The sequence below is a fragment of the Anas acuta genome, chromosome 2, assembly GCF_963932015.1.
Source record: "Anas acuta chromosome 2, bAnaAcu1.1, whole genome shotgun sequence".
Taxonomy (NCBI): Eukaryota; Metazoa; Chordata; class Aves; order Anseriformes; family Anatidae; genus Anas; species Anas acuta.
The window spans coordinates 150,016,648-150,039,345 of NC_088980.1; the positions used below are offsets into that span (position 1 = coordinate 150,016,648).

The window sequence follows — 22,698 nt, forward strand, 5'->3', positions numbered from 1 at the left end:
AAACAATTAATCTGATTTTTTTCCAGGCACTGACAAATCACATTGCAACAACAGTTTTTGATGAAAATTATATTAACTAGATTATCTGATGTTGCTGTGTGCTATAACAGAAGAGTGGACCAGAGACCTGAGAGATCACAGCTACTCTCACATTCCCATGAACACAGGAGGAATTAAGAGGAGGGCATCAGTAGAAAGGAGATAAAACAGATCTTGAAGATCTTGCAGCTGGGCTTCTGGTTCAAGATTTAGCAGATAAAAAGGAAAGCTTCAAATAAATTGATAGAATAAGCAGTTATATTAAGAAATAATGTGGGAAAACGGCATTTCAGAGAAGTGAAGTATTCAACCATTATTTTAAGACTCATTTCATACCATGCTGCTGAGGAGATAAAGCCATTCTCCTTCAGGCAGTGCCTGCTCAAAGCAGGCATCTGCCAACTTCATGCAGAGATAAGGATTTGCTTTCCAAAGCATTATTTTAGCCCAGCAAGGGACTGGCGGTCCTGTGATGGTATACAATCAAAATAGATCACAGGGAAAATCACAGAGGAACGGAATTCCTCAGTAGCTTTTTTCCTGAGTGATACGTACGAGCACACGGTCTTTTAGGTCACACCGCTTTACCTCTAAAAGATTACAGATTTGTAAGTAACGGTATGGTAGATATTAACCTTATTCAACACTTCTGTTTTGTTTTGTTTTACAACTTTGATAAAGTACTTGCTTTGGCTACCTCTACCTAAAAAAATATTTTAAAAAAAATTCAATGCAGAATTGAAAATTTGTAATTACAGGGTAAGAACTGGGCTTACAGCTCTAACTCCTAACACAAACCATCCCGCCAAGCATCTCCCCTTGCAGCAGGACATCCCTAACATGGAGGGGTCCCTGCCTGGGCTGTGCAGCTGCCGGGCTTCTCAGGGGGACGAGGCTGTGCTGTGCTTGGTAAAATAATATGGGTTGTTACTCCCAGGGAGCTAATTAATGCAGCTGGGTAAATAAGAGCGAGGGACGTGTGGGGAGAAGCTGGCTGCCAGGGCATGGAGAAGGTGATGGGGAAGGGGTGGCAAGCATGGGGAGGGGAAATATGGGAGCTGGGGAGCGGGTCAAGTCGTGGAGAGGAGGGACGGGGTCCTGGGGAGGGAAGGGAAGGGAAGCGAAGCAAAGCGGCTCTTGGTGACACTCACTCCGCACCATGGCTGCCCTCTGCTTCACGCCGCCGCCATTACAGGACGCTGCTGCTCTGCCATGGCAACGGGGCCTGGAGGGACATGGCAGCCAGGGTGCCCCTAAGCCCAGCTCCAGGCTGAGGGGCTCCGGGTCCCCGAGGGGTGGTCCCCGCACCCCAGGGTGCTGCCAGGTTCCTGCCCTGCTCCCCTCAGCACGGCCAGGGGCTGCCACGCACAGGGCTGGGGATTCCCCCTTCCACCAAAGATGCCGGCTGCTGTCCTGTTCCACTGGGAAGCATGCTATAAAGGGTTTGGGGAGGTTGTTTGTGTGTTTCAAGGCTCGATCAAACCTAAAGGTCATCTACTATCAGAAAATTCACACGTATTTTATAAGAATAAAAAAAGACCGTGGGAATCTATTGGAAATGTTGATTTACTAAGTCGTTTACCTAGGATGTAATTCATTAAAATATAGAACACTGTGTAGCTTTCTAATGTTCTTGCTGTTTAGGGGATAGGAGTAAGAATGTATCATTGAGTTAAAACTAATAAATTCTGTGGCAATAACGAGACACGAAGTAGTTTATGCACTTTATAACCCCCCTGTATTTGTCCTATCTGGCTGTGGCAGTCACCAGCCCACGCTGAGGACAAAGATGCTGACAGAGCTGGTTGCACGGCACCACCGTGTGGCTCAAACCCGCACTACAAAGCCACAGAGAAGAGGCTGGGGGCGAGGCCTTCTGCTATCTACTCATTTATTTTGTATTAAATTGAAGGCCCCTTCAAATGATGACTTTTATAGATGATCCTTTTACTAGGACTATTAATTTCTGACTTGAGGGTACAACTCACAATCAAGCTAATCAATGTCAAGAAGAGATAGCTCATTCTTGCTATGTTCAATATTTTAAGTACTGTCTTCATTGTACTGCCCAGAAATACCCATTATTTTGTTATGCTGAAATCCTGTTCTTTCATCCTTTTGCAGAGAGTCTATCTGATAGTTCTGAATAAATGAAATTAAAATGTGCAATGGATTCAATTGCAATATACTGAAGGGAAACATTTATTTCATGATCTCTGTGCAGAAAATTAAAGACGGTTTGATCAATGCCAGGTCAAGTTCTACCCTAAAAGAAAAACAGGATTTGTGAAATTTCAATCCTTTTTTAACATGGAAACAAGTTTTTTTTTTGTTTTTTTTTTTGTTTTTTTTTAAATAGTTGTTATCTCTTCAATTATCAGCTGATACATTGGGAAAGCAGGTTGGCTTCTGTACTCTCAGTACCTGGTTAAAGCCAGATCTGAAAGGAAGCAGCAAGATACAAGCTTCATCCAGAGCCTAAAGATTCAGAATAAATACCTTCGTGCCCTGGAGGAAGACCTCAAGTAGTCTTTTACAAGCTACATAGGTGTAGGAAGGAGAAATCATATCAGGACAGTTTAGCATCTCCTGCACCCCTTGTTCCATATGTCTAAGTGATTAATATTGCTTTGGTTTAAAAGCTTTAAAGTTCATGTATTCATTTAAGGAAAAGAATATCCAAGTTCAGTCATTCTTAGCAATGAAAATGTACTCATTTTATGCAAAATTAAATGGCTTCAACAGAGATCAAAGGATGCTCACTGCTTAATAAGCCTAGGACCAGAAAGTCTGTCTTTGCAGAGGAGAGGAGAGTGAATTACATGCAGATGTGATTAAAACTCTGCCAAATCTGTGCTGGATTGCTAGGTCAGGTTTTGGGCTGTGTGGTGGTGACACACCTGGGAGGCCCCAGCTGGTGACCAACCAGGCCAGCACCTTTATTTCCACTGCTGAAATGGTGAGGCCTGTTTTACCTGAAGCTGATGTAGACAGCAATTTTTTCACTTTGTTAGTAGTCTGATGGATCCTTTAATTCCTTTCATTTCCAATATTTTAATTGTCTATATGAACGCTAGTTAAATACCCTATATCAAAGCAGATCTATGCAGCTCTAGAACTGGTCTCTACTATCTTCTTATGTTATCAATAAATGTTGAGCACTAGATGGGTGTGTGTCTTCCTGTAAATGAGAGTAATAACCAGAGATGACCATGCTCTGAAATGCTACCTATGGATGTTTTTTGTCATTGTTTCTTATACGTGAATGAATTTCAATTGTCAATAAATTCATTTTTGCCCAGTTTGAATCTGTTTTGCCTCTGACAATAAGTAGTAAGTGATCTTTATCACTTAGTAAGTGTTTGTAAGACACTACTTAGTAAGTGTCTTTATCTTACATAGGCTTTCTCATGCTATTTTATCCTCCTGTCCTGCTGGGGAGGAGGCGTGAGAGATTGTCTGGGTGGGAGTCCAGCTGCTAGCCAGGGCACAGCAGCAAATAGAAATGGGGGATTGCAAAGAGGTGGTCTAGCAAGATCTTTGTGGAAGTAGAAGTGCTGAAGTGGATTTCTTGAGAGTATTTCAAATCCTGAAGTAACTCACCAGTAAATAAGGCAGAAATGGATCCAAAGAGGTGACTTTGTGAGTTAGGGTAAAATTACAGAAGATGCTTTCCTCTGTCTATACCACGTTGTTTTTCATTTTGATTTTCTGTTACTTTTCCATTAATGCAGTTATCTTGTAATTTTTTTGGGAGGTTGCCAACTTTGTCAGTTTTACAGAGGGGACATTGCAAGGCTGCTACAGCCCCCCTGTCCAACCAATAGTGAGGCTGAGCATATATTTCCAGCAGGCACAGAGGACCAAGCAGGTCCCTCCAGGAGCCAACTCCTCCATGCACAAGTGAAGCTCTCAGAGAATCTCGCTCTCAGAGAGAATCACACATGCACGCCCAGCTCCTGGGAGACATTTCAATTTCTTGCTGGCTGGTCTGCCTTGAGACTCCTGCTGATGCTGGAGCACCCTCATTCGCTCCAGTTGTCGTGTGACCCCTGGTCTCACTCCAGTTGCTGCACTCGGACTCCCCATACACGCATATGCTTACCAATAGAGAGGCCTTCAACCAGAAGGAGTTAGAAATGGGATTTAATGAGAAGATTGCTCTGATGATGCACAGTCCCCAGGACCAAAGCTCTTCTGGGACAGCCCTGGCAGGGGTTGGGGCAAGGACTCGTGTCTCTGTTAATGGGGCTCTGGCACTGTTCTTGTGCCTCCTGCCTCCAAGCTTCTTTGTTGTGGAGGTCAGCTTTGTATCCCATAACCTGAAAGGATTGCTTAACTGCACAGAACATTGGCTTTTTTGACTACTATGTTACTTAGCACACATAGGTTAATTCTAGATGCTGAACTAGGATAATCACACTGGGGACTTTCTTGTCTTCATTAAAACTGCAGGCTCTTCAGAACAAGGATTACATCTTACTATATGCTTCATGCAACAAAATATTTGCCATCTGTAGGACATTAACACAATGTACATATTTTTAAAAATGTAATTTGGAGGTTACAGCACTTATTGTGTTCATTATTTTATGAGTTATTTTTTACTCTAATTATGTACTAAGAGCTTCAAGTAATGCAAATCTGCATTCTTAGCGTGAGACAATGTCCATGGCACAAATAATGTAATAAACCACATTACAAACAGGAGAATGGACTTGAGTAAGAACAAGAGTCCCATCTGGAATTAATTCCCTGGATAAACTCACTTTACTGCTTTAATACATTACATGTTTATTTGTTAAATGCATAAAACAGTACAATATAAAATACCATTCTGTGTCATAACAAAATAAGTTTTACAGCATTATCATCACAGTGCATAAGAAATATCTTGAATATGTGCTCACTCCATGAGAATATACTCATGTAAGGTGCTATAGCCCTAGAGAATTGATGTCCATGGATAAATTTTAGCTGCTAGAATTCTGCAAATCAGAAGTATAGATGGAAATCAACTGACTGATACGCACTCAGAATCTGGAACTATGTCTTTCTATTTATTTCTTATTTAATTGAGGCCCTGGGCAACCTGCTCTAGTGGGTGGCACCCCTGCCCATGGTAGAGGGTTGGAATTAGATGATCTTTAAGGTCCCTTCTAACCCAAAACATTCTGTGATTCTATGATTCTTTGATTCTACTGTTGTTAGTTTTGTTGTTACTATTATCATTATCATTATATTCTATGGTGTTAACAGTTACTTAGTAACTAACTGTAATGAAATTAGGCTTTCATTTTCATACCAAAGTACCAATAAATCCTGTCCAAAGAGCACATAACCTACAGGGCAAGACAGAAAAAGGCAAATAACAAATTAATCATAATATATGCAATTCCTAATAAACAATTTCAGTACTGATGACACTCATAAATATAGGAAAAATGTAAACAAGAACAACTTAACTATAAAAGTAAATGATAAAGAGGACAAGCAAAAGGCAGCATAAGAAATCGTACAAAAAGAATAATATGAAATGAACTAGCAGTTTTGCTCAGAATATATTAAAATATACAAAGATGTTTACAAAACTCTGCAGCTAATTCACAAAAAAATACACAAAGGAACAACTAGGCTGAATGGCGATACCTATTTCCTGTATCACCATGGTTTATTCAATACCATTTAAGTCAAAATGTTAATCTTAGTCCATATGGTTTGAGTTCTATTTGTAATACTTCCAGGAGAAATACAAAACAGACTTGATCACACATTAGGAACATTATAAGCTAAGGGACTCCATAACTATTATAATTCTGCTTGCTGCTGTTCACTTCAACATGAACATCCACACTATTAAGCACTATGTGATATATAATCAAGAATGACCTTGAAATTCTGCTGAACACACCAAGAAATATAAGACAAGTCATAATGATAAAAAATAATTGTAAGGAAAGGTATCAGATAATGTACAGGGATTTATAAATCTCTATCTTGAATTTCTTCTTTGATTTCCTTTTTTTTTGATATATATATATATATATAATGTGCTATATTAGAACTGAGTTTAATCACTTTAATCGCTGAGGACAGAAAGAAAATTCTAGGAATCCTCACTCTTTGTAGATGCGTTGGTTAATCACTGCCCAACAAATGATTTTACTTGATGAGAATTACTGTTCAAAATTATTCTAGGCTTTATTCCCTAGTTAACAGAAATTGCAAATACTAATTACATCTGACAGTCCAGATTTAATCATTTAGATTAGAAAATGTTGTCTTCAGTTTTTCATCAGATAGATTTTGACTTCAATTTTTCTTCTGATGGGATTGAACTTAGCACAGTATTGTGCCTCTTTTCAGGGAAACAATATAAGGTTTGCTTTCCTGTCCATTGGAATATACTGCAGGGAACTGTCAAAGGCAATCAGTCTGGTAACTGAAGAGAACTTAGTTAATTCAACGTTAATGAATATCACAGAGGGCATCTCTTAGCAGATCCCACGCATCTTATTTTTAGCCTTGAACTCCAATTACAAAATTGTTCCAGAGCTTCGCCCTCTCCTGATAAGAACACTCATAATTTACAGCTTTTATTTTTTCATAGACAGATTAAAGCAATTCATATTACACTAAACTTTTAGCAAGCTAAATCAGCTTCTTCTTAACTTGCTGTTGTATGTTGACCAACTAGCTTACAGTGAATTTAAGCTTTCTTGCTTTTCAGTGTATCACTTCTGTAACTGCAGAGTAATTGCAGTCTTAGACTTTTGTCTCAGTACAGGATATTATTCTTCCAGATTATTCTTCCAGGAAATTATTTAAATACTAAAGATCTTTTAATCCTCTTAAAAAAATAAAAAATAAAAAAATTGTTTAGTAAAGGATCTGGTATAACTACCAATAAAATAGATAACACAGCATATTTATAAATATTACACTATGAGACTCTCAGTGCTCTCTATAGTTTAACAAAATAAAGCAGAATAATACTGACAAAAATACTCAAGTGCATTAACTACAACTAAACAAGTTTTATGAAAAAGAACATTCCCTTGTCACCTTTTACTGAAACTGCAAACCCAAGTTTTGTTACATCGGATAGTCTGCCTTCATGTAAGACCAATGTAATGATCTGAGCAAATGTAAATTACTATCATAAATTGCTAATTTGGGTGAAATTTCCCTGTTTGAGCTCTTAATGTTGAGCTATTGATGCTTCGCTTCAAAATATTACTAGCATATATTTATTTACCCTTTGAAAGAGAAACATACATATTAAATTGCTGTAAGTACACTTTACTTCATTGCCTCATTTCTTTGGATTTTTGATGCTAGAAATATGGCTATAATGTGCTTGATCTTGTCTTGGACATAGAATTGGACAGACAGTGGTGTTTCAGTTTTGTAGATTCTTTTTTCCACCAGAACCTTTAATGTATGTGCTTTCATTGCAGTTTTGAAATCCCAGTCATTATGCCTGCCAGCCTGTTTGTATCCCGTCAGCAGACCTAGCTCTCCCACAGCCAGTATTTCACATCTGATTTACCAGCTGGGGCTGTGCTAACATCACTTTTAGCACAACAGGGGACAAGTAGACTAGAAGGAGCACTAGTTATAGAATGATTTGGTGGTCAAGAGTGTGCTTGCTTGCACATTATCATCATTTTGTTGCACAGGAAGATGAAATGCATTCTGTCCTAGCTAAACTGGCATATAGGGAGATATTTAAAGTAGCAGATTATTAAATGCTTGGAGTCACAAGACAGCAGTTTTTGGTTACCCACAGGATCCATGTGTAATATAGTCTCTGTGGTAGCAAAGATACAAGTTGAAAAATAAGGCTTAATGTTTCCAAATTAGAGTTACTAGCTGCAGGGTGTTTTTTGTTTGTTTGTTTTTGTTTCTTTGTTTTGTTTTGTATCATAACCCAGGTAATTCAGAGTAATTATTGCTTTTCCACATACTGACTGATGATTTTCTGAACAATCCCTTCCTTCTAATAATTGGGCACTGATTTGTCATCATTTATTTATACTTTTTGTGATGTTTCTTTCTTCCTTTTTTCTCTTTTTACAGTGCTAGGTATAACTGCCAAAAAACAATGTGCACACATGATACAATAATGCTTCTGAAATATTACCACATGTACTCATTATCCAAACCAATTATTGTTGACAGCATATCATTACAAGAAATTAATACATATAAAGTATTTGAAGACATCAGCTATTTACCAAAAGCAAAATTAATGGGGATTGCTAAACACTTTCACCGTTGGTTTACTATCAAAGTGCTTGTAAGACTTATGCTTACGCAGGACTTCCTTGACATGAGACTGGAGGTACCACAATCTTTTTGCATTACTGCTTGCAGAAGTTCACCAAGAAGTATGGCATCACCTGTAGTTTGACCAGAACAAAAATAAAGCTAAAATGAATTGTATTCTAAAGGAAGAACACCAATAATTCTGATTGTCTTGATTTTGTTGTTGTTGTTGTTGTTGTTGTTTGTTTGTTTTTGTTTGTTTGTTTCCTTGGGAAAATGTGTAACAGTGGCCACAAGGAGGTATCTAGTAGTTTGATGCTGAGGAAAACAAATTTGAGGAGGAAGAAAAATGAAAACTGCTAGTGAACTGATCGTGAAATATATAGAAGTAAACACTCTGACTTTAAGTTCCTGTGGAAGGCAGGAGAAGAGCTTGTTTTGAAATGCTGGCATGCTATCTCCAGTGTCCTGGACCAACCTGTATTTCACTTCTGCTAGGCAACAAGTCCCAAGTTCTCCATTCCATCCTGTAGTACCTGCTTTGGTTAATATTGATGCTGGCTTTCAAAATCAGTCAGCTTTAAACCTCTGGAGTTGTAGCCATGGATAAATAGTCCCACTGACTGTAGGAAGTGCCTTATCTAGTGTCCACTGCTTGGCTGTGGATGAGCAGTATGCATTTTTCATCATAGGCTTTCACACTCTGCAAAGTGATCAAATGCCTACACGCAGTTCTAAAATGCTTTGTTCTCAGGATGAACAACCTCTTTCTGAGGAATGACTCCAAGGTTGCACCTGCAGCTGTGCAGCTGCCCTTAGATCTCAGAAGCTGAGCTGCACTCATCCAAGAACTGATGAACAAGGCTGTTTTATCCACTCTACAAGGAACACAGCTCCTGGGCACAGCTCGACTTAGGTTCTTCTTTTCATTTTTTGCTTTTCAACTTAGAGAAATGAAAGAAACAATGAACCAGGACTGGGATGGCCAACTTACAGTAGAAGTAAGTGAGTGCTCCTGTTTTAAGGGCTCAGAGCTATACCAAGACTTTGAAATGCTTGATAAACAAAAACTGGGGACTGAGAAAAAAACTTGACTGAAAAATATTAAGGAAGAGAAGAAACTATACGGGTTTTTCAAATGTTTTGGACAGATACAGGTTGATGCTGCTTCACTCGTTGAGTGGTATCAGACTAGAGCAGTACAGCACCTGGCCCTACTGTTCAGTTTAAACTGAAGAGGACTTACTTTGCCCACTATTGAAAATATATACTTTTTTTTTTTTTTTTTCCCCTGGGATAAAGCAAAGTGGCTGTTTAACAGCTTAACACCTATTGTCAAACAATAACAAATATTTCATCCACATAAAATCAAAGAGGAGTTTTAGACAGCAAAGTGGAATAATTCACTGTGGAAACTGGCAAAAGTCCTACAGCTAAACCTGCTTTTAATGAAAAGCTCAGGGAACTCTTCTGTTGTGCTTGAACCCTATTTCATAATGGTGCTCTCCCAGAAATGTGTGGAATTCTTTCAAACTTAAACATATACTCACCAATATTCCTGCTTTTCAGTTGTTCCTGTGGGGGGGAAATAAAAATAAAATGTGTATGTTTTTGTATGTCCTGATTCAAACAGTTCATTATGTTCAATATATTGTGTAGGTTCTGCTTTGCCACATTTCCTTATGCTGTTGGATTACTTGTTTGAACAGGTATATTTTCTTTTGTGTTGAGGGTAAAAGAGGTATTCTTTGTACCCCAGTAAATGGAAAGCTCTCAGAGTGTGTTTGTTTGCCTCTTGTGAGGAACAGCTTTGTTTATGACTCAGGACTAAACTATTCAGGAAGTCTGAAAACTGTACTTTGCAACATGCTAGTCCTAACTTGGTGGCCTTGATTTTATTTGGAATAAGGACATAGTGACAAAGTGTAATATACTATCCTTGGGTACTTGAAGTGTTGTGCTAAGACCCTTGGTTGATCAAACTCTGAGGCTATCACTGCAATATCGCTCTCCAGGCTTTGCCTACTTCCTAGCTTCCCATTTACTCAATTCAAATGCTGCAAATCTGCCAGATTTGTCCTGTTGCCCTTGGGATACATTAAAATCTTGAACTCTGACACAGTATCAGAAACAAACAGTGTCCTTTTGAGCTTCACTTTCACCACGTATTCAGATAAGCCCAAATATTTTTAGTATTAGCAGCATTTTAGACACATTCAGAAGAATTTTCTGCTTCATAGAAGGTGAAAGAATAATAATTCATCAATCAAGCACGTGCTTGCAGTACAGAGGCCTATGCATGAGCTGTTCTGAAGTAGTAATTCAGATCTATGATGCTGCAAGTATTTTTCTCCAGAAGGATTTAGAAGCTACAACTCTGTGCAAAACTTTTAAATAAAGCAGTCTGAAACAGAGCCACATTAGCACCATTCTTCAACTCATCAGATTTAATATTTCTAAAACATTTATCAGACTAAAGTATGAGCCAAAGGCAAAGCTCTGTGCTGAACCTAATGGTGCATTGCGTTAGTGGGGCATGTCTTATGTTCATGTCTCTGCATGTTCATATTATAGCGTATTAGGTTCATCTTCCTTTTCTGTGAACAGTTAACTGTTACAAAATTTATTGCACATTATTAAAACTCAGTTTTTCAAAATAAATGGAAATTTTCTGTGAATACAAATCAGTAACAGGAGAAGCCAAATCCCTATCAAAAAATTCGTATCATGCCTTCTATCTTTTGACATGAAAACAACAGAAGGAATCTCTCCTTCCTCTCAATATAAAATTCCTAAATTTTTCTATTTATCACATGATGTTATTGCTACTTACCAAAACTTAGCTGTTTTGAAAGATGTGACAAGACCGAAAAAAGATGACAGAGCAGCATCTTGGGACAAAAGAACTGTGAAGTTTAAATGCAAAATCCTGTAATTGATTGAAGGCTACATTCTGTCCCCATATGCCCACATATTGCTCTTATCAGCATCAATAAGAGCCGCAGATTTACATCTAAGGACACTTTTTTGTCCTCATATGTGACTTAGTAAAAGATTATGTGTTAAGTAGAAAGAAAGTTTGTACTTACAAACTAAAATTATCAGCAACAAAGTGGCAGACAATCCTCCCAGAAAATACCTGAGAATATAATACCCATAAAGTTTAGAAATAGGCAGGGAACGCATATTGGGGTAACAGAGGTGAAGACTGGGTGCGAGGAGAACAGAAGGTTCTTGCAGATGAACCAACAAAACTATCCTAGGTGAACTGCAATTTGAAACTTTAAGTTACTTAAGCTATTGTGGATAATGTCCTAGAAATAAAGATCTCAACATTCCCTGACTGAGAGAAACACCCATATTGGTCATTTGGAAAGACATGGATCCATTCTGGTTCTTCTCAGGCTTCCATGACCCTTGTCCAAACACACTTGACAAAGTAGGTGCCTCATCTGCATACATATTTCTCATTTTGTTGCATACCTACATAGCTGAGATGCTTGTCTGCATCAGCTATCATGTGAAAATACATTTTCACAGTAAGATACATTTAGCTTTGAAAAATAGACCCTTATTTTATCTTTTATTAACCAGGAAAATGGAGTAAGCATTAACATAAACAACACATAATAATAACCAAAAAAGAATTACCTTGTACATATTGAAATGATTAAACACAAGATCAGTGCAGCCATCTGAGCAAGAACATTTCGCACTGTGCTGGATTCTAAAACAAAAGTATGGAAAATAATTCTCATGAGTTTTAAGGAAAATAAATACATGGTAGGAGGTGTTTGCAAAGACTGTTTTCAGCCCATAAGGGCAGTCTCTTCAGTTTCTCTCTGTTTTTAAGAGTTCACTTAGAGTGATTCAAAGCAGAAACCTAATTTTCATGCTCTGGGTGTCTCTCAGGAGTCTTTCTCCCCCACGACCATAGAGACACTGTGCCCTTCAATGCTTGCAGGAAACAAACGTTTCGGAATAATTGCCCTTTTCAGTTTTTATTCCCATGCCCTTTCCTCTATTTTCCTCTTCACTTTTTTTTTCTTTTTACATTTGTCACTGAAAATAGGAGGGGAAAAGATGTGAGCAGGGAGAAGTGAACAATGCTGATTTCAAGATTTTATTAAGGAGTCATTTAAAATGCATGTTTTTGGAATAAATTTTGTTCTTCAAGAATCTATATCAACATTTTTAATGTGTGTATTTTTGGTTTACTCTAAAAATGCAGTATCTTAGGATAAGAGTGTAACATACCTGCCTTGATCAATGTTTCTTCATTTGCATTTATCATGAACTGAGAGCAGGACGCTGAAGCACAAAATGGTTTCCCAGGCTGAATAAACTCCTCATCTTTGGTGAGAGAAGCTCCAAGAGATGCTGGAGTTTGCCCTTGTGGAACATGACTATCATATTCAGAGGAAAAGTCTGAATCGCCTGCCAAAAGTGCATGTATAAATGAGACCACACAAAAGATGAGCTTTGAGAATTTGTGGTAATAGATTTTATACACACACACACACAAAATACTTAATCATAGGGAGGTTTTCAGATTCTTAGGAGTAGGCAATTGGCAGGTTCAATGTATGCAAAAGAAAATATTCAGAGCAAAGACAAGGCTGCATAGAGCATAACACAATGATGTTATTAAAAGAGCCAGGTGAAAGCAGCCAGCTCCAGATATTAATTGCACCGGGATAAATGTCACTGGTGATGTCTTTGTATTCAAGCTCAGTCTAAAAATGTCCTTTTGACACAAAGGTCTTTGTGGACTCACATTCCATGAACTTTAATGCCAAGAGCTCAACTCACCACTTATAATTCCATTGTTCATCTAACCTTTACCTGCACATTTTGGGAGACAACCTAAACAAAACCCATAGAAGGAGCTAAGAAATTCCCAGAAAATATAGGCTATAATATTGTAACTGGTCAGAGCTTACCAATATCAGCCTGACTGGCCTCTAGTTTACCGCATCCATCAGGCCAGGGATCATCCCCATGGGAGGACTCTGTATTGCTGAGGACGGTGCTGCTGAGCCATGAGCTGGAGGCACTGAGACTGAACAAGCTGGCAAGAGAGCGGCGGATTTTCTTCCTCCGCCTGAATATGCTAGAAAGAAAAGACACATTGTCGAGGGATAGAATTAATTAGTCTTAATGAACAGGGACAGAGCTCTGAAGCTTGCAGAACTGAGATGCAAGAACCAGGTTTGGAAATGGTTCCCAGCTCCGTTGTTGACCCTGGGCATGTCACCAAGGATGTATCAGCAGCATGGTAATGTATTGGGCTACTGTGATGTTGGGTATTGTGGTGCCAAATGGTACTACTGTTGACAGACTTTGATAGTACTCCCAGTGTTCTCATGCTCCCCATAAGTTTCATGTGATATAGCCTGGATCCCCAGATCCACCGTACTTTGTACTTTTTTGGACTGCATTTTATATCCCATCCTAGATTAATGCTTCTTCTGAAATTGAGAGGGAGTTTTCCCAATGAGGAATGCTAGGACCAGACGTTTTTATTATTATTATTTTTTAATTATTTTATTCCTTATCATGATAACACCCCATTGGCAAAATCAGTTGTAACCCTCATTTTTCTTTATTTCACACAACTCCAATTATAGCAACTGTACACTGAACAGTTTTGGGGTAGTAAAATTAGTTATGACTGAAAATTAAAGGATTTTAATCACTGCACTCTGCAAACTAGATCAATTTAGATACTCCCATTAAGAAACAACACTAATATACATAAATAGAGGAAAAAAATAAGAAATCTTAAGCCAACCAAAACGTAGGCAGCCATGCAGGTATCTCCAGATAAGCGCAGAGATGTTGAGCCAACTGCCAGCCTGGAGTAAAACCTGCCTGTAGTTCACTTACCGAACTAAGTTCTCTTTGTATGTAACACTTGTCTGGGATGGTGTCAATGTTATGTTGCCCTCTTCATCAGACAGAAAACTGTCTTCTGTCAAAACGTAATAACCGTTAGAAAGCAGTCGGGGGCTGCGGCGACATGTGAAAAGGGAGCCTCTGAGAGGGTCGGTGGAACAATACCCGCAGGCAGTGTCATCAGCCAGAAAGGCACAAGCATAACTGAAAAGGAGAGAAACCCAAACCCCCAATTAAGTGAATGTCTAGACAGTGCAAAAGCATGATTTAATAATAGCAAATTTACATATGCCATCAACTCTCAGTTAATGGGAGCTGGCAATGAGAGATGGATTTAAAATACGCAGATAATGCTTTTACTTCTGGACCTAGGAGGCTTCAGCCAACTACGGTGTGACTGCCTCACGCTTTCCAGAGCTTCAGATTACAGGAAATAAAATCTTTTAAGTATGGAGTGAGTAGTGACATGGGTAGAAGAATCAAAATGTTGTAGAGGTTTTTCTGTGGTAGGAAATTTACTCTTTTTTTTTTTATTTTTACTTATGGTGAGCCCTTTCTCCTCAACAACTTGACTTTCCAAGTGGCCATGCAGTGACATCCATGAAAGAAAAGAAAGACATTGTATTGACTGAGTGGTTGAAATAGGCTTCAGCAGCAGGTTTCAGTATCCCATACAGAATGTGACAAAAAGGGAGAATGATTTCATTAGGAGGGGGAAGAAGGTGGACTGGAGGTGTTCTAAAACCTCATAATTGCAAAGCTATTGCTTCTAATGCTCCATTGCAGTACTTCTAATTTCTCTTTAAATTAGTAATTAAATTAGTATCAGCATTTGAATCCTGTCTGGCCAAGGGGGATTTTACAAAATCTCCAACAAAATAAAAACAAAATTAAACAAGTATAATTTTCCTCAATACCTCCGCAAAATATGTTCTGAGAGGCTGCGTCTGTGTTCTCCATCAAACGCTGTTGAACCTGCAGAGGCAAAGGCCAAGTAAGAAGGAGTTGTTATCGTATCCACTGACAGCTTAAACAGCTGACAGGTCGTCACTGACAGGTATTTTGTGTAAATCAGAAAAGAAGTTAAACAAAATGAAAAATTAATTAAGAGAGAGGTTGAAAGAGGTTAAAAAAAAATAAAATAAAAGAGCATAGGAAAGATGAGGTGACTACAGGAATACTGTTTAATATCACGTCAACCAGGACAACATAGAATCAGAGACAACCATAATCAAACACTTGCACAGGTTATTAGTAATTTTAATGGTATTTTTCCATAAATCTGGTTCATGCTGAAAATAGTATGCATTACAGAGTAGAAAGGAAAGGCCACCATTATCATTGCAACACATTTTTTGGATAAAATTTGCAGACATGGCACAGCAGGCATGGGGAAAGAGACCATGGCCAAAAAAAATGACAATAATACTGTGGCAGAAAATTAAGGAAATAAATAGGATTTGTCTGGATTATTACGGCTGAAGTTTGCAAAGTACTGCCAGATGTTCAGCAGCTGCCAGAATCAATCTTATGAAATGCAAGCAATGGTTATCCATAGGGAGAATTTATATCCGTTGTTACATAGAATCATAAAAGATATGACCTTTCCCTATAGAACCTTACCTAAAAGTGTCTTTAGAGCATCATTCTTACAACACTGTTATTAAATGCCTGTCACTCACCTATGAGAGAAGATAGGCCTAAGAGGATTTTTTTTTCTTTTTTTTTAATGTTCAATTTTGAGCTGAAGCAAGGGAAAGACATTAAGGTCAGTGTTCCTACTTTGGTAGTCTTGTTTACCCTCATTTGGAGCTGGGTTGTCAGTCACAGCCTGGATACTGAGCCTTGGGAGCCAGCAGAGTTGCCAAAGAGGGAAGTAAAACTTTCTGGGGTATTTTTTGCAAATTAATCCTATTATCCTACTCCCATAGATACTGTTTCTCTGACATTAAAAAAACAGAAAAAACAAAAACAAAAACAAACAAACAAACAAAAAACAACCAACAAACACATTTCACTTTACTGTGGGGAAAATTATGCTCTAACCCTGGCAAAAACAACTTGCAGAGAGACAACTGGTAGAAACGTGGTGGAGGTACAAGATGTCAAGCAACATCAGTCAGACTGTCACACAGCAAAAAGTCCCAAAATGAATGTTATGTGTGTTTTACTGACTTACATGTTGTAGACCTACTTTTTCACACACAACCAGCGTCTGAAAGAACTTCTCTTATTTTAGGTAAAATCATGCTTACAATCATGATACTCAATTATGCAAAAATATTGTACTAAAAAAAAAAAAAGAAATGTGTCTGAACACTAAAAGGAAAAAAAAAAAAAGGAAAAAAAAAATCAACAGGTGGTTAGTAGACCTGGATGTAAACTAAAAAAGACTAAATCCCAAATTTTGTCAGTCTCCCAGGATTCCCTCCACACCAGGTTGTTTTTATTAAAAACACAGGCAAATATGCACAAACTTACTTGCTCTTGGTGTTGATGCAACATGTGATATTCCATACATCTTGGAAAAGTTCATACACCTTGGGATAACAGGTAATATAGATTATCTGTTAAAGAGTTTAAAAAGAAAGAGAGGAATGTTTTGTTTTACTTTGTTTTAAAATCAGGAAGGATACCATCATGAACCTATATCACAGTATTAGTTATAATACAGTCCACTGAATATTCTCACTAAGACAAAACTGATTGGTTGTAGTGCAAATGTGTTTGAAAAGGGATAGAAAGGAATAACTGCATCAACTAAATCTATTACAATTCTCTAATAATCTGACAGCAAAACTTCTTTCCAGCAACTGACAGCCATATCACGGTTGCATTGCACTTGATTTTCTCACTTATGCTAACACAGAGTAGCAGCCACTAACAAAGAACAACTGTAAGGATAGTGGCTTACATACGGATAGTGCTGTCATTAGAAAGCTTTGACACAAACTGAAGAAAGCAGCAGAGCAAACCACAATTCTGCTGCTGCTAATTTGGATTACTTCATAAATTTGTGAGGTGTGTGAGGTATGGCTCTGCAGGACTGCAAGCTTCCACTGAAGGCAATCTTCAGGTAAAATATAGTGTATAAATATATGCTTATAACATAGTGTGAGAGCTATACACATGTAAATACATTACTGGGGAGGTGATGACTTTCTCTCTTTTAAAGAACAGTTTCTGAGCAATTGTAATTTGCTTTTAACCCATTTTAAGTTATGATAATGTCAAGCTTCTATAAACAGTCATGTAAAAGGGAGTCCAACAATTTTTTTCTCCACTCACTATCATGAAAATCTGTGGCTTATGCATTAGTGAAGAGGGCTCTTGAATGTCATAATTAGCTCAATGCTGGAGAAAGCACGTAAACATCATGTTGTAGGCAATGCTGCACAGAGTCCTAGCTGTATTTAATATTCAGTTCCATTTGTGGGCTATTAACAGCGTGAGCAGCTAGAGTAACAACACAAGCAAGCCGAAACACAGCATTTGAACCACCACTGTACAATTAAGAGCAGTATATGTAAATCACAAAATAAGCATCCATATAGAACCTTTAGCAGCATGAGAAAAGGCCAACAGCTTTAAGAAAATTCACTGAAAGTGAATCTAAGATGAACATAGCAATAAACAATGGCAAGAATCCAAACCGAAGTTTAAGGCAACACCCTCTTGAATTTCAAAACACCTGCAAGCGCGTGTCATAATATAAAGAAAAAGTCACTGTGCAAACCAAACCTTTCCCTCCCCAAATTAAATTAATCTTTAAACCAACTATGTCCTGAACTGATAGCCACCAAGCCCTTGTGCATGTTTACACTGTAAATATTTACATTAGGATGTACCAAAATATAGAGCTAACTAGTAGAATAGTTGAAGTCCAGGCAACCAGTTTTATTCTGTAGTACCTACCAAAGATAAGTGTCTACAAAAATATTTTTATTTGTTCACACAAATCAGTCATTACTGAAGAGCATTTTAGTCTTCTCTCCCTGCAAGTAATGATAAAAACATTCAGAAAAATACAAAACTTCCCGAAGAGCAGCATATAAATGATTCTGAAGCTTAATTATTTCTCAGCTGACAAAAGTATTAAGAGATAAATACTTGTAAAATCTTCCAAACCTGGAAAATCCATTTCACTATTAACAAATGCATGCAAAAAAGTTTCTCATCAACACCAGAGCCTCTGAGACGTAAGTGTAGGGTGCTCTTTCTGCAGCTTCCTGGCGCAGAATGGCACTGGGTCTTCGGAAAGGCAGGTCTATGAAGTCCCTTGTTTCCTTTTGAAAACAGCCCGTGCAATCAGCAGCACAGAGGCAGAATGAGGTCATGCTTCCTGTAAAGTAGCCTCACACCAGAAGCATTCATTTTGAAGAGCAAACTGAAGATTAAGATTAGCTGGGGGAACACACTTGCAGACCGTTGTGAAACACAGGCAGACGGATGATAAATAACATTTCTTTCCAGTTATGACATGGAGAAGAAAGACAAAACCTTTTCTCATACAGCAAAGTGGCACAGATTTTAATTTCAGCTTTACTTTTCTATCGTACTCAGAAAACTTCAGTGGTATAACCAAGTCAGACCAGTGAAAGAGCCAGTGAGCTCACTTGTGAGCCTGACGGGCTTTGTTTGATGTAGGAAAGTGAGACAACTGCCACAAAATCCATGCACAGTAACAAGATACGTTGCAAAAGTGTTATTGTACAGAAGAAGCATTTAGTAAGAGTTCACAGTTGTTTAAGTTCCATGGTCAAAAACATTATTGCAAATATAGATCATGCAATGTTAAGATAAATTCCTTTGAAAAAGGGAATTTTCTAAGATGGCCTGGCACTCAAAATGATTGGCTGCAGAACTGTTACATACAGAAGTAATTTAAACCAGACTGCTCTACACCTATGAACTATACAGCTGTAGGGAGAAAAACTTCATCTGCAGAAAAACAAAGATGCTGGTATGCATCTCTCCTGATGTGTGCATGCATCACTGACAAAAAGAAACCATAAATCTAGTAAAGAATGACTGATGTGCTTTAATGACCGCTTTCTCTTTGGAGAAGGAAAAATATTTCCACTGATAGCAAAGTAATGGAGAATTCTCAGTAGCATTCATATCTGAAAGCCACTATCCCACAGGCTTTTGATGCACGCACTTCGTGCACTGGTGAATATTTTACAGGTAGGTGCTAGCCTATGGTTTATGGTTTATGGTTATATGGTATATAACTTTATATATAGTTTATTTATTGCCCTCCCTGTTGTTCCTCAAAATACCTACCCCACCCCAGCTGCATCTCAGCCTTGTAAGTATAAATTATAAGGAAATGAATATGCCAACAGTCTGCAGTGCAGTAGTTTCAGTGCAGTAGTTTCAGGTCAGTTGCATACATTGCAAGTTTAACCCACAAAAGGAAGGAAACGAGAAATTACAACACTAAGTACCACATACATTTCTACTCTTCTCCTACACTTACTGTACCTTTAACAACACTACAAATACAGTATGAAACATACTGCCAGCAGAAAACACATCACGCTGGGTCTGACAGCCCGTGGGAGGCCTCCACCTGCAGGGCTCAGGCCCTCAGTCTACTCAGTAGCTGCCCCTGGGTCCCAGTCTCCCCAGTTGCTGTTGCTATACTCACACCCCACATACCTGCACACAGAGTCAAGTCCCTTTTCGAGGAAAGAATTTATTAAGGAGACAGAACAGACCATGCTGATCAGACGCAGGGCATGGTCAGACCAGCATACTGACCAGCAGAGAGTTTACTATCAGACAGCCCTTCTAATATCTTTACCATTGCATTTTCCTACATTTCTTCCTCCCCAAATCACCTAAATTCGTACCTTTCCACACCTTTCTTCTCTCACCTAAAAATCACATAATAAACCTTGTGCCATACCCAAATGATCTCCCCTTGCACCCCTTACCGTGTCCCATGCTGCCAGGCAGCAAGCCCCCTCAGTCCCAAAGATGCTCTGGCGTTGACCCATCTGGGTGGGTTTCATACCTGGACACTGGGGCTGAGGCTCACCTGGGGCCCAGACAGGGTGCCCCTTCTTCTGAGTCCTCACTTCATGTTCTCACCTGCCCTCCTCTCAGAAAGGGTATTTTAGCAGTGAAGTGCCCAATAGAGTGAATTAAGTAAATGTCGTGGAGGGTGGAGGGTGCTTACTGATTTAATGTAAAGTTCACAATGTTCAGATTTTCCAGCTTCAGTGACCCTCATATCAAACCATTTGTCCCAAATCACAGCTCTTCGATAATGCCCTTTATAGAGCATTCAACAAGCAAAAAAGATTCTGAGATATCTAAGAACTAATTGAAACATTCAGAAAACTAGGAGAGAATTGGGTGGAAAAGAAAATCACAGACCAGCTGCATGGGGTCCAACTGAAGATCAATCTTGCTTACTATCCTGTCACCCATGGGCACCAAAAGCAGACATGCAGCGTAAGGAGCAGGATGAGAATTTACACCTTTCCCTGAAACTCCTCCTGTCTGTATGCTTGCTGCAGAGAAAACTGAGACTCATTTTAATTCACCTTTGTAAATCATCACCTTTTAAGCTAAGTGTATTGCTTTATGCAGTAGAACCAATTAGCAACGTCTGAACTGTCCTGGTAATTGAAAAACCTAATTCTCACAAATCCAGCTATCTTATTTCAGTTTTAAGAGAAGGCTGTTCCTTCATATAACCAGAGTTTCACTGCAGTTTACAGAAATGTCACATTATATATGACTTTAGTAATTTGCTTGAAAAGAGGAACAAATTCATTTTTAGTTTTATCAGATGGAAATCCCACACCACCTAAATAAAAAATTTCAGGCTTGATTTTTTTTTCTTCTTTTTTTTTCCAACTTAGTTCTTTTAGCTTAGTCACTTCTGCTACACATGCAAAAAAGAGCATTCCTATTTTCATGGTGGAGTACAACGCATACATTTGCTCTGAGCTTGCTGATACATCCACACTGCTTGGATCTCAACATGTGCTTACCTGCCAGTTACTTTTGTATTATCCTACACAAAAAGTCCAGGTAGAAAAAAAAAAAAAAAAAAAAAAAAAAAAAAAAAAGGATTACAAAGGATTCAAATCTATCAAACCTTTAATGCACAATAATACTTCTCTGTACAAAGCCATGACTAGTCCGTGCTGCATCTCCTTGCTCTTTGATTTTATGGTATCACAAGTAAGTTTAGTTGATATGTAACTTGATGCAGATGCAGAAATACTATTGAGAGGAACTTATTACAATATCACTTCAATATACAAGAGCAGTGGAAAAGCATACATGGGGAGAAGAGAAGCTCTTCCGTAAGCATCTGCAACTCCCCTTGCAACCAAAAATACTGATTCTTTAACAACTATTTTAACAGAGAAAGGCTAATACTCAAATCCATCAGTCAAAGCAGAGTTTAGTCGACATCCCTAAAAGAAGTTACAGTTCCTCATTAGACTTCTTTGTAAACTTCCTTACAAGAAGGGTACCATCTACCAAGAGCAGTGACCGTTGCTGAACAGGCAGGTAATGAACAAACAAATCTTTGCTAACATTTGGCTGATTTAATTTTATTGAGGATTATGAAAGTACATAAAGTAGGAAGAAACCTAGAGAGGTGGTTAAGGCTCGATTGCCTTCATTCCTTGTTTTCCACATCTCCTTGGGTAATGGTGGACAGACCAAATGTTACCTAGATAAGCACAGCTTTAGAGTACCACCTAGGTGCTCTATCTAGACAGATACACTCTGAACCTTTGGTAGGGAGTTTCCTTGCTGCTTGACGAGTCCCACAGTGAAAACAAATGTTTCTCTGGAGGTGGTGATGTATTGCTGATCTGTGTACCTGAGCTCCTGGCTGTTTTTTGTGACAGTCTTGTCACAAAAATGTGATCGGAACAGAATAATAGGGGAAGGTCACTGCTGTGCAGTGAAGTCTTCTGGACATCATATAATTCAAAAGGATTTAGTAATCTCAGTGTATATTGAAAATATGTAGTTGAGAAGGTATCAGTACCACTGGTTCTTAAGGCATGGACACTGACAAATTACTCACATTACTGATGTCATGGTCCTTTCAATAACAAATTGTACTGGTGAATGCTCAAATGAAGACAGATAGCAACTGGCAGTGTTACTCTAATAATGTTCTTTAAAATGCCTGTCTTACATGGTGGCTTACACAGCACCCTTACCAGTTGTCTATTTATATGTAAATAACCACTCTAGAATGATGGTGACGGAGTCCCTTTTTGCCTGTATTTAAGCAAAATCTAAATTTGTGAAGCTTGTACAGAGAACATACAGGACTTTCTGGAACTGTCTGCAGTCTTTCCAGCTGTGCCGTACTTACTTGTCACATTTCCAGCTGAATTCAAAGTGCTATCCTGGAGTGCTAGGGAGAGGAAAAGGTACATGCAGGCTTGGTATGCCATGGAGGATTATAGTACACTAAAGGTGAAGTGGGTTTACAGGTTG

General features: G+C 38.5%; 2 protein-coding genes and 1 long non-coding RNA gene across 4 annotated transcripts in view; all 3 read right to left on the minus strand.

The window, feature by feature from the left end:
• Positions 1 to 1,619, minus strand: part of DNAAF11 (dynein axonemal assembly factor 11) — a 30,953-nt gene extending 29,334 nt beyond the window's left edge. Inside the window, exon 1 of one of the 2 annotated variants that reach the window (XM_068672680.1) lies at positions 1,191 to 1,619. In XM_068672680.1, coding sequence (XP_068528781.1) covers positions 1,191 to 1,533 — 343 coding nt within the window. In that variant the 5' untranslated portion in view covers positions 1,534 to 1,619. The remainder of the gene's footprint in view (positions 1 to 1,190) is intronic. The other variant, XM_068672678.1, reaches the window with a different exon arrangement.
• Positions 1,620 to 6,074: 4,455 nt separating this feature from the next.
• TMEM71 (transmembrane protein 71) lies at positions 6,075 to 16,713 on the minus strand. Its single transcript, XM_068672834.1, has 11 exons — positions 16,690 to 16,713; positions 16,132 to 16,150; positions 15,126 to 15,183; positions 14,200 to 14,412; positions 13,254 to 13,423; positions 12,568 to 12,747; positions 11,962 to 12,037; positions 11,400 to 11,449; positions 11,144 to 11,216; positions 9,861 to 9,885; positions 6,075 to 8,444 (listed from the first exon to the last, which is right to left on the minus strand). Exons 1-10 carry the CDS (start codon positions 16,711 to 16,713, stop codon positions 9,876 to 9,878), a joined length of 873 nt encoding a protein of 290 aa, XP_068528935.1. The 3' UTR covers positions 6,075 to 8,444; positions 9,861 to 9,875.
• A 4-nt stretch (positions 16,714 to 16,717) lies between these two features.
• On the minus strand, positions 16,718 to 18,502 carry LOC137851498 (uncharacterized). The gene is made up of 3 exons (XR_011093245.1): positions 18,337 to 18,502; positions 18,124 to 18,203; positions 16,718 to 16,775 (listed from the first exon to the last, which is right to left on the minus strand). It is a non-coding gene; the product is annotated as an uncharacterized lncRNA (long non-coding RNA).
• Positions 18,503 to 22,698: the final 4,196 nt, after the last annotated feature.